The sequence below is a fragment of the Pygocentrus nattereri genome, chromosome 4 (genome assembly GCF_015220715.1).
Source record: "Pygocentrus nattereri isolate fPygNat1 chromosome 4, fPygNat1.pri, whole genome shotgun sequence".
NCBI lineage: Eukaryota > Metazoa > Chordata > Actinopteri > Characiformes > Serrasalmidae > Pygocentrus > Pygocentrus nattereri.
In genome coordinates this window covers 2,498,319-2,510,818 of record NC_051214.1, presented here as the reverse complement: position 1 = coordinate 2,510,818, position 12,500 = coordinate 2,498,319, and the positions used below count along the sequence as shown (strand labels likewise).

The 12,500-nt window shown below is 42.3% G+C and overlaps 1 protein-coding gene across 1 annotated transcript in view; it reads right to left on the bottom strand.

Annotated features, from left to right (window-relative positions):
* lama2 (laminin, alpha 2) overlaps nucleotides 1-12,500 on the bottom strand; it is a 268,929-nt gene that overhangs the window by 175,651 nt on the left and 80,778 nt on the right. The window contains exons 5-10 of the mRNA XM_037537821.1: nucleotides 8,923-9,102; nucleotides 5,455-5,544; nucleotides 5,255-5,372; nucleotides 4,169-4,347; nucleotides 3,472-3,571; nucleotides 1,467-1,627 (exon numbers count right to left, since the gene is read on the bottom strand). Of these exons, the coding sequence (XP_037393718.1) occupies nucleotides 1,467-1,627; nucleotides 3,472-3,571; nucleotides 4,169-4,347; nucleotides 5,255-5,372; nucleotides 5,455-5,544; nucleotides 8,923-9,102 (828 nt within the window). The remainder of the gene's footprint in view (nucleotides 1-1,466; nucleotides 1,628-3,471; nucleotides 3,572-4,168; nucleotides 4,348-5,254; nucleotides 5,373-5,454; nucleotides 5,545-8,922; nucleotides 9,103-12,500) is intronic.

The following is a 12,500-nucleotide window of genomic DNA, read 5'->3' as shown; positions in this document are numbered from 1 at the left end:
CTGACCTCCACCCACGACTGCCCCCATATGCAGTAATGCAAACATTTACGGGACATTCTGAAATGATGCCACTTAGCTGGGCCATTTTATCATAATTTATAATAACTGGCTCAAAAATGCATCAACGTAATCATCTAATAGTCTATTAGTGATGGTTAATAATTCTATATGTATTAAAATATAATACATATGAACGAATAAATGCCACACAAATAATTAATACTTTACATAGTCATTATTATTACACAGTAAACAATACAATTTAAAATAGCAAGGATTTACATAATGATGTACAATTCATATATTGATCATTTATGACATTCATTATTGTTATAAATATACTCTAAAAATATTTATTATGACAAATGTAAAATATTCTGTTTTAGGCAGCTCAGTCAGCGGTTATTTATTATCGTTCCACTTTGTGATTAACATTAATTAACTTTGCTTAGTTAATCATTATTTAATGGCTATTATTTATTTTCTGAAATCATTAAGAATCGTTAAGGTGATATTAATTTATATACACATTATTAAAAATATAATATTTATATATAAACTTGACGTGTTTAGAAGTACAGACTTTAATATTATATTTTATATCTGAATATAAAAGTTATATTTTAAAAGTTATATATTTGAATATGTGATTATTTAAACATTTACATTTTCAAACTGTGGAAAAGTTGTGACAATTCAATAATTAAACAATGATGATTATTTCAATGATATTTTTGAAATTTTATTTAAAAATTTTTTTTATCAAATTTACTTTTACATTATTTAAACATTTCAGGATGAACTTGCTATTCCGACAACAACAAAAACACGTAAAGTTACTAAAAATCATTGAGAATCTGTTCTGTAAATTAACAGTTAAGTTGCTACTTATTCTGAACTGTTATTATAAAGTGTCACCAAGTAATTTATTAATTTTCTGTTTATTAATGAAATTGTGGTAAAGGACAATAAAGTGCAATAGAGTAACGGAAGCCTGAGAAGTTGTTTATCATGCATTCTGACAAAAATCACTAACTACTCAAATATTTGTGTTTGAAACTTCTGCCTCAATTTGCATGACGAATAGAAATGAACTTGATGAAATTTCATTTTTTACTATATATTTTATTTTAAATGACTTTTTTTATTAATGTTGTTTTTTGTTGATACTCAGTTCTGCCCAGAACTGTACAAATGATGCAGAGTCCCTATGCAAACTGCCTCAAAGGAGCAAACAAACAAACAAACAAACAAACAAACAAACAAACAAACAAACAAATTAATTTTCCCAAATTTAGCAAGATGCGGCAACTGTTTCAGAAACGCAGCCACAACCCACAACCATGTCCTTGCTTTCAAAAGCAGAACATCATCAAGGTTATAATAGCTGTTGTGGTGTGTGTGTGTGTGTGTGTGTGTGTGTGTGTGTGTGTGTGTGTGTGTGTGTGTGTGTGTGTGTGTCGTACCTTACACACACAGGGCAGTTGGCAGGGGTCCTCATTAATGCTGCCGAACACACTGCAGTTGCAGCGCTGGCACTCAGGGAATCCAGTGTAGCCTAAAGCACACCTGTCGCACCGCTCACCTGCGTAGCCCTGCTTACAGCGGCACCAGCCCACGGACAGCCCTGCGGAACATCACAGACAGCAGAACCACAAACTTCACAAACACAGACAGCAGAACCACAAACTACACAAACACAGACAGCAGAACCACAAACTTCACAAACACAGACAGCAGAACCACAAACTTCACAAACACAGACAGCAGAACCACAAACTACACAAACACAGACAGCAGAACCACAAACTACACAAACACAGACAGCAGAACCACAAACTACACAAACACAGACACAAACACAGACAGCAGAACCACAAACTTCACAAACACAGACAGCAGAACCACAAACTTCACAAACACAGACAGCAGAACCACAAACTACACAAACACAGACAGCAGAACCACAAACTACACAAACACAGACAGCAGAACCACAAACTACACAAACACAGACAGCAGAACCACAAACTTCACAAACACAGACAGCAGAACCACAAACTACACAAACACAGACAGCAGAACCACAAACTACACAAACACAGACAGCAGAACCACAAACTACACAAACACAGACAGCAGAACCACAAACTACACAAACACAGACAGCAGAACCACAAACTACACAAACACAGACAGCAGAACCACAAACTTCACAAACACAGACAGCAGAACCACAAACTACACAAACACAGACAGCAGAACCACAAACTACACAAACACAGACAGCAGAACCACAAACTTCACAAACACAGACAGCAGAACCACAAACTACACAAACACAGACAGCAGAACCACAAACTTCACAAACACAGACAGCAGAACCACAAACTACACAAACACAGACAGCAGAACCACAAACTTCACAAACACAGACAGCAGAACCACAAACTTCACAAACACAGACAGCAGAACCACAAACTACACAAACACAGACAGCAGAACCACAAACTTCACAAACACAGACAGCAGAACCACAAACTACACAAACACAGACAGCAGAACCACAAACTACACAAACACAGACAGCAGAACCACAAACTTCACAAACACAGACAGCAGAACCACAAACTACACAAACACAGACAGCAGAACCACAAACTTCACAAACACAGACAGCAGAACCACAAACTACACAAACACAGACAGCAGAACCACAAACTTCACAAACACAGACAGCAGAACCACAAACTTCACAAACACAGACAGCAGAACCACAAACTTCACAAACACAGCATCTGGGTTTTTGGTGCTACTGAGGAAACTGAAACCGAGAAACAACCAGAAATCAGTCGGTCTAGAGTAAAAGCTCAGGCAGGTGACTGGACAGGTGAAGGTTTGTGTGGGTGGAGCATTGTCCAGGTAAACGTTTGTGTGGGTGGAGCATTGTACAGGTAAACGTTTGTGTGGGTGGAGCATTGTACAGGTAAATGTTTGTGTAGGTGGAGCATTGTCCAGATAAATGTTTGCGTGGGTGGAGCATTGTCCAGGAAAACGTTTGTGTGGGTGGAGCATTGTCCAGGTAAACGTTTGTGTGGGTGGAGCATTGTCCAGGTAAACGTTTGTGTGGGTGGAGCATTGTCCAGGTAAACGTTTGTGTAGGTGGAGCATTGTCCAGGTAAATGTTTGTGTGGGTGGAGCATTGTACAGGTAAATGTTTGTGTGGGTGGAGCATTGTCCAGGTAAATGTTTGTGTGGGTGGAGCATTGTACAGGTAAATGTTTGTGTGGGTGGAGCATTGTACAGGTAAATGTTTGTGTGGGTGGAGCATTGTACAGGTAAATGTTTGTGTGGGTGGAGCATTGTCCAGGTAAATGTTTGTGAAGGTGGCAAACTGTCCTGCTGAAAAATTAGTTCAGTCCAGGTAAATGCCAAAGTGGGCGGGGCATATTGATCTTAAGGGTAAGTTACCTGCACTGGCCTGAGTGTCATCAGGTACGCATGCCGATGAGATAGAACCTCTAGGATCGCAGGAGCACGGTCTACAGGGGTAGGGGTCCTCAGGATTCACCTGAAGGGGGGATATGGAGAGTAAGAGGAAGGAGAGAAGGAGAAGGATGGAAAAGAAAGAAAAAGAAAAAGAGAGACTTTCTTAAAAAGCTGGATATTCACACGTTCTTCAGTAAAGACACTGGTTCTCTACAGAACCCTGAACCCACTTAAAGAACCCATTGCATGATTAAATGTTTCTTTGGAAGATGAAATCGTTCTTTAGGTTGACAGAGAACCTGTTGTACAATATTTTAAAAAAGACAGTGCTTCAAGGGTTCTTTGCATGATTAAAGGGTTCTTTGCATCATGGAATGGTTCTTCAAATATAGGGAGAATGTGTTGTAGGTGGTTCTACACAGAACCTTTTTGAAAACGGTTCTGGATAGCACCCAGAAGGGTTATTGTATTACAATACAAGCTGGACATCACAATGATAGCAGAACCTCTTTTGGGTGCTATATAGAACCCCTTTCAAAAAGATACAATCTGAAGAATGATATCACCATGCAAAGAATATTGAAGCATGAAATGGTTCTATGCAGATCTCATGGTTCTAAATAAAACCGTTCCCTTTACTTAAGAACCCTTCTAGAACCATCTTATTGAGGAGACTCACCTCGCTCGGCCGATAGTAGCCGTCAACGCATGACTGGCAGTTAATGCCGGCGGTGTCTTCAGAGCAGCCGATACAGACCCCGCCCCCTTCATATTTGCCCTTCATGTTCAAACTCAGTTTCCCATCAGCCACTGTGTGATTGTAGTAACATTCCTCTGATTTGCCGTGACAGTTACACTCTGCGGACGGAACGCGAGAACAATCGTCATTTCACAGTGTGAACAGAAACAGCTGCTCTGCTATTCGCCGGTTCTGCTGCAGATTATTTTGGTTCTGTTGAGTTGTGCAGGGATTTGGATTATTTTCAGCGGTTCTGTCTGGGTTGTTCTGGGATTGCTTCTGAAAGGTTCTGGACTTTTCTTGTCAGAAACTGATGTTTCTGCTCTGGGTTTGCTTATTTTGGTTGGTTCTGTTGAGTTTAGCTGGGATTTGGATTATTTTCAGCGGTTCTGTCTGGGTTGTTCTGGGATTGCTTCTGAAAGGTTCTGGACTTTTCTTGTCAGAAACTGATGTTTCTCTCTGGGTTTGCTTGTTTTGGTTGGTTCTGTTGGGATTTAGATGGTCTTGGTTTAGTTCTGCTGGGATTCTGATTATTTTGGTTGGTTCTGTTGGTGATTGTGTTCTTCTGGTTTGTTCTATGTGGGTAGGCTCATGTTTTTGGTTGTATGAGCTTCTGCTAGGGTTTTTGGACTTAGTTGGGGATTATGTTCTGTTAGTTAGGTCAATATTAGTCCTCTTGGGTCTGTTGGGAATCTTTTGACGATTACATTCTTCTGGTTGGCACTGCAGCATTCCTTCTGGTAGTTTCTATTGAAATTCAAGTTCTTTTGGGTTCTTACAGTGTGTTCTGGCATGTTTCTGTCAGGTTTTAACTTAGTTTTTTCAGGGGACAGTTCACAGGTTAAAGAATGAGTAGAAAAGCTCATAACACTCAACTTGGCGTCAGGGAAAATTACACCTTTCAATAAAATAGAACCACGCAAGGCGAAAACCCGCCCTCGTTTATGGAGATATGCGCATGCGTAGTAGCCAGAATAATCGGCTGCAGAGTGGACAGGCTTTTCTACAAGGACTCGTCTCTCTTACTCTCACAGACGTGGCGTGTTAGGAAGGTTCCAGCCATCCAGGGTTTCTGGTTGTAGCCGGGGCAGCAGCGGTCGCAGCTCTCTCCACATGTGTTATGCTCACACTCACAGCTCAGTTTCTGACGCAAAACAAGCACAGGCCAGGTCAGACTGCAGATCTATTAGCGCAAACAGGGCACAACTGACTGAATGAGTGGTCACCTTGGTGATCTGGTTGAGCGGACAGGCTTTGGCGTGGCCGTAACAGATACACATCCCGCCTACTGATATGTCCTTAATGGAGTAATAATACTGCAGGAAGGGAACAAACACAGACATCACAGGGTCAGTCTTATCAATAACATGCACATCCTACTGGGCAAAAGTAGTCTGAAAATAATTGGAGATAATTTTGATGTGTGGTATGGTAAAGTTATCCATCCATGACACCTTTCACTTTCACTTACGGATGGCTGTGGCATCAATGGGGTTCAAACTTGGGACATAAATGTTAAACAGCTGCACCACTCAGGAGCCTTTTAACTTATATACTTACGTTGAAATAAGACTTTTTATAATATGTAATGTAATGTAATGTAATGTTATGTAATGTAATGTAATGTAATGTAATATAATGTAATGTATATGTAAAACCAATTAAAACTGAGCTATTTAACAAAAATTTACACAAATTCATTTTTATTTATAATAATACAATTTAAGGCATTTTGTAGCTACTTGAGGACGTGCCAAGTGACAGTTCACTAAGGATGTACTCACAATATGCCCAACCGACCAATTTTTCCCCTCCCTACTCCGCTGCTGACTTGTGTTCACATTACGCTTAAAGTTCCAGGCCTGAGCACGCTTATGTCATCACGGTACATTATAGATTTATTGATTATGCAACACAGTGATTTTCTGTTAATCATACCGCACTAATACGATTTTTAGGAGGCAGCTGACGTTAAGGGAGGATTTTGTAGCTTTACCCGACAACCATTCACGTTCTTCAAACCGAACCAGACCCAGTATTAACCCAAATATCCTCGAATGAATTGAAAAGTGGGAAAGTTTCATCACTGGCGTCATGTCGGAATAATTTCCACTCTGTAGAGTCTTCCGGGTTTCTTCAACTCTAGAGAGTCCAAAACGAATAAGCTAAGCATTTGAGCAAAATCATTACAAAATCATCAATTACATTCATTTTACCGGCCATTCACTATTTTTAAGAGCGTTTAAACTCGAGTTATAGGAGTTTAAATAACCGCCTCATGTATGTTCATGATGTCAGTGAGCCCGAACAGCCAATGAACCGCTCCGCTCGAGATTTATTAGGGGCAAATCCATAATCAGGGTCTAGACAGTCCAGGGTCAAAGAGCCAACACGGATAGAATGACATAACAAAAAAGGAAAACAGACTAAACATAAAAACAGAGACTACAACAAAGACCAAACAAAGACCAGCAGCCTAACGGGGGAAACACAGGGCTTAAATACAACAGGGTTAACAAGACACAGGTGGTTAACACGGGTGGTTACAATCAGGGGCAGGGCCGGGAAACAAGGGGGCAGGACTGGGAAGAAACAAAACAAGGAAGCACATGGACAAGACCAAAACAAACCTAAAGCACATGGAGGACTGGGAGGGGCCAATCGTGACAACAGGTGAGTTCTCCTGGCCTTTTTAGTGAAATTCAAACATCTACGTTCTGAAATGAAAGGCTTGTTCTGGGTGAGTGATTAGAAACTATTTCAGCTTTTTGTTTTTATCTCTTTAGCTCAATTCACCCCCGTTCATTGAGGCCTCGCTCGTGGGCGCCCTCTGGCATTGTGCTTGTTTTTGATATAACATGGGAAAAAGGACGAGGCCAGGCTCCCCATAAACCTGCTCATGTTTGTGATCAGTGCTCAGACTTGGTCCAGCTGAACCGTGCCTGACCAAATCTCTTCAAACGGGTCTGGGCAAGGTCAAATGAACTGGACTTTGCGGTTAAAGCATGCTCAGGCACTGTACATGCTACTGCAACTCGCTCTTGGCTGGTCTTCCCATGCGGCCTTCAAGCCTCTGCAGCTCATCCAGAATGCGGCAGCACAGCTCGTCTTCAATCTTCACTGGCTTCCTGTAGCTGCATCAGATTTAAACCCTAATGCTGGCCTACAAAGCCAGAAATGGACCAGCCCCTACCGACTTGATGGCAATGGTAAAATCTTGAGCTGGACCACGAGCCCTTCGAGCTTCGAGTGCAGCTCGGCTTGACCCGCCGTCCTTCAAGGCACATGGAAGACAAGCGTCTGTATTGGCACCCAGGTGGTGGAACGAACTCCCACTGGCTGCCCGCACAGCAGAGTCTCTTGCGGTCTTCAAACGCAGACTGAAGACCGTCTCTTTACACAGCACTTAAATCAGCATTGAATTAAGTATTGATTGCAATATACTGTGCTGCACTTATATATTGTATTTTATTGTATTGCACTGTGTATTGTAGTTTACTGTATTGTATTGTAGTGTATTGCATTGCACAGAGTTCTGCGTTCAACTCTGCTCCTTTTTTCTGGGAATCTAATGATTTTCGTTTCTAGCAGCATCTGAGCTCAGGACCGTCTTTCTCTCTAACCTACTGGTAACTAGCAGAGATACTTTCTCTAGACAGACAAAGCTCTTCTTGTAAGTCGCTCTGGATAAGAGCGTCTGCTAAATGCTGTAAATGTAAATGTCGAGGTACATATTGCTTAGTGTAGCCTAAGTCTTCGCCCCAACACCATAAGCTTGAACGCTAGTGATGCCACAGCCATCCGTAAGTGGAAGCCCAAAAGGAGGAAATGAAGGGTGGGACTGTATGACTGAAAGCGTTAACCCAAGCAAAGCTTGGAGACCTCACAACTTTAAACTGACCTGACTGTTCATTTTTTTCATGGTGATGCTAACCTAATGTGAAAACGGAGAGAAGTGTAATCCCCTCTGGTGGCCATTGTGTGTGTTCAGTGCAGACTCTCAGACACAGGAGTGAGGTGGGATGGTGTGTGTGTGTGTCGAGCAGAACGAGTTGATTAGTTAATTACTGAGTTGCTTTAATTAAAGCCCATCTGTCTGATACATGCAGCCGCATAATACACGCGCCGGCCCGCCGCAGTTAACAGCAGCCAGGTGTGCGTGTGGAGACGCAGTCCAGCCCCTGGCATTGCCCAGGTGTGTGTGTGTGTGTGTGTGTTTACATCAGTGATCAGTGTAACACCAGATGGAGCCCAAATGACTCTGTACTGCGAGATGTGCTGCACCTCTACGAGATCTTGGCTTTTTAAAATGTATTCATGGTGGTGGGATACATGCAGGACGTCCACTATTTTCCATCATTAACTTTCCATGTAAGCTCAGAAGACTCATGTGGGTTCTCTGGAGGTTCCGGATGGTAAACAAAATGTCTGTATCTGTGTTGTAGTCATGGCAACGCCCGGTTCCCATCACCACCACTGTAAAGATGAGCTAAGGCATTTTTGTTGTCTGAAGTTTGATAATAATAATCATAATCATTATAATAATGGTCATCATTAATTAATATTCTATAAATTTAGTTTATTCAAATATTAACACTTTTCTCAGCAAATAAACACAAACTACACAAATAAATAGATTTTGAAAATGTGTCTTGGGGGCCGAAGACTTTCGCGCAGTACTGATGCACACGCACCCGTCTGGTGACGATGGGGTCGATGTCCCGGGGATCGTTTAAGGCGAGGGTCATGAGGTCAGCATTCAGGGTCCGTATCCGTAGAAACCTGAGGCGGATGTAGCGCGCGGTGGTGAAGTTGAGGAGCGTCTGAGATGGATCTTCAGCGCTGGGGCGGCCGTTTATTAGAGAGGTGTGGATCTAAAAGAAAAGAAAGAAAAAAAACGGAGGTGGGAAATGAGTAACAGGTGGAAGCGTGTGTGAACTGGCAGATGGAGGGTAGGGAAGGATGAGTGGAGGAGAGGGTGAACGATGGACTGAGGAAAGGATGGATAGAGAGATGGAAAGAAATGATAGATGGATGTTGGAAGAATCTGTGCAATGGATGGATGGATGGATGGATGGATGGATGGATGGATGGACCAATGTGACAGTAGGGATGGATGGAGAGGTGGGTGGAGGAGATGGAATGGAGAGATGGATGGAGAGATATATCTGGGGATAAAACACAAATCCTTTGTCTTTGGCAGGAATAAATGGCAAGTAGGAATCTTTACATTTACTACATTGGACATTCATTCATGAAATGATATTAATTTTAGACCATCTGTGAAGGAAGAGAGATCTCTCCAGCTCCTCTACACCGTTTCTATAAGGCTTTACTGTAATGAACAGGTGGATGGCGTGAGGATAGGTGGGCGGATGGGTAAATAGATGCACAGTGAACTGATGGAAACACATGGATGAATGAGTTGGAATGAGAGTGAATAGCGGTGTAGATGGACACAGCGTCCTTGAGAGTTACTGGCATCACTGGGAAAGAGGCTGTGAAATATGTCCTCATTAAAAACTTTTCAGAAAAAAAACATTTGTTTACCTTGGAAGAGCTTTTTTTTTAAATAACTCAATCTCACTAGATAAAAAGGTCATGTTTCTCAAAGATTTTCATGAGTTTTCAGAGGTTACGCTTATGTCAGATTTTTCATTTGAGTCGGTAAGCACTTTGTTGGCACGGTTTTAGCTCATTTTTACATCAGCGCTCTCAAGAGTTCTGTTAGAACAGAAAGAATAGCGAGGTTAACAGCCTTTATCTACTCGAGGGACCGTAGGAAAACTCCTACATTCTGGCTTCGCCCTGATAGATAAAAGACAGAGATTAACTCCTCCGAACACACACAGATTACACTGCAGTTCAACCTTAAAGTTGAGTGCAAGTAGCATCGAAAATGAAGTGATAATAAAACGAACGTCAAAGGAGAATCAATTTACATTTACGTTATTCACGTATGTCCGCCTCTTCGTACTACAGTAGATAAGCCCCACCTAATCGCACTGAAGTTATAAGGACTGTTTCAGCTGGACTACTCTTTGAATACAGGACAGCCAATAAGAACAGATCTCATTTACATAAGGTCGTAAAAAAGTGCAAATTCTTGGTCAAATATCACGTTGACGTTCATTTTCTCAGTGTAAGTGTTTCAATACACAATCAATGTTTATTTAACTTACTTGGAAAGTACGTTTTCAGTGGTGACCGGTCATTTTAGCACCTGGACTCTTATACTACAGAGTCATGCTGCTGTAATACATGCAGAATGTGGTTTTGACGTCGTCTTGCTGAAATAATCAAGGCCTTCCCTGAAAAAGACGTCGTCTGGACGGCAGCAGATGTTGATAAAACATGTTTATATCATTCAGCTTTAATGGAGCCTTCACAGATGAGCACGTCACCCAGGCCATGAGCACTAATGCCCCCTAAACCATCATGAATACTGGCTTTAGAACTGAGCACTGATAACAAGCTGAGTGGTCTTCAGCCCGGAGGACACAGTGTCCATGATTTCCAAAAAGAATTTCAAATGTTGATTCGTCGGACCGCCGGACACGTTTCCACTTCCCCTCAGTCCATTTTAAATGAGCTCAGGCCCAGAGAAGGTGGCAGCGTTTCTGGATCCTGTTTATATTTGGGTTCTTCTTTGTGTTTTAGAGTTTAACAGCGTTTGTGGATGCAGTGATGAACTGTGTTCACAGTCAGTGGTTTTCAGAAGTGTTTCTGAGCCCATGCAGTGATTTCCACTACAGAACCATGTCTGTTTTTAATGCAGCGCTGCCTGAGGGCCCAAAGATCACGGCCAGCAGATACTGGTGTTCAGCCTCGTCCCTCACAGACAGAGATTTCTCCAGATTCTCTGAGTCTTTAATGATATTATATAACGTAGATGATAAAATCCCCAAGTTCTTTGTTATTTTATGTTATTCTTAAATTATTGCACTATTTGACGGTGCAGTCTTTCACAGAGTGGTGAACCCCTCCCCATCTTTACTTCACCTCTCCACCTCTCTGAGATGCTCTCTATACCCAATCCTTTTCCCGGCCCGTTGCCAGTTACCCTAGTTAGATGTGAGATTATCTACCAAGTACGTTTTTAGCATAACACCACTTTACACGTCTTTTGCTGCCTGTGTTCCAACGTGTTGGGAATGTGTTACTGGCATCAAATTTAAAGTGGCCAAAAAAAAAAAACCCAATAAAATTTCTCAATTTCATAATTTCACACTTTGTCTTTGCAGAGTTTTCAATTAAGTATCGGGATTAAACGATTTGCACGTCGCTGTGTTTTATTTTCTGTTTTTCTATCTGTCTCAGAGCCCAAGTTAGGGTTGTAAGATGATTTTCGGGGCCAAACTCTTTCTCAGGACACTGTAAGCGGACGGATGTAAGCTAAGGGTCCTTTAAGTGGCTCGGCTGGTGGCTACAGAGCTAAAGGCGTGACGGAGTTGCTTGTCGGCGAGTGTTTGTGTGAAGGCGTGCAGGGAAAGCTCCAGTGTTCAGAGCGAGTTTGTGATGTAGGGGCCACGCAGCGGTGTTATTCCGGGTTAACGATCAGCGCTAATTACTGCTGAGCGAGTTCAGAGCGCGCGTGTGGTTCCTCAGGAGCCGGAGAGTGACATTTCAATCGAGCCCGTGGCTTCCCAGCCAACTCCCTCATTAGCTTCTTGTGACACACACACACAGCTCAGAGCCTGACAGTTACTTAAGCAAGCATGAAGTGCACACAAACAAAGCTGAAAGCCCGACGCTTCGTTAAAACAGCATTAAATATACGCGCACACGTGCAGCCAGGCCGCGCGCGTGTCCACTGGCCATGTATGGTGTACATACGCAGCTAATCAGTGTCAGATTATGGGCTGCGTTTGCAAAAGAAACCAGCTTTCAGCATTAAAGGAATAATTCAACAAGAAATCAAGAGCAGCCGGTTTCCTCCCTTTCGCTACATGCAGCTAACCAGCCATGACATGTTCGGCGTCTGAAGTTTGCTTCGGGGGCGTTAGCGCTGAAGCTACGAGGCTAACGTAACTAACAGGTAATAGAAGCCAACGCCAGGGAATATATAATGGGGAGAACTGCTGCTCCGTAATGTGTTTGGGGTTCGTCAGGTTTCTATGGAGCAGCATTTATGAGGGCTTGGCATGTTTATATTCATACAAATTCAAATGTAATGAACACAAAACAGCACCGGATATTCCGACGTCGGATTTCGTGAGCGTTTCTCAATTAGACTCGCTGGACTTCCGAATGGTGTCTCGTGTAGGTTCAG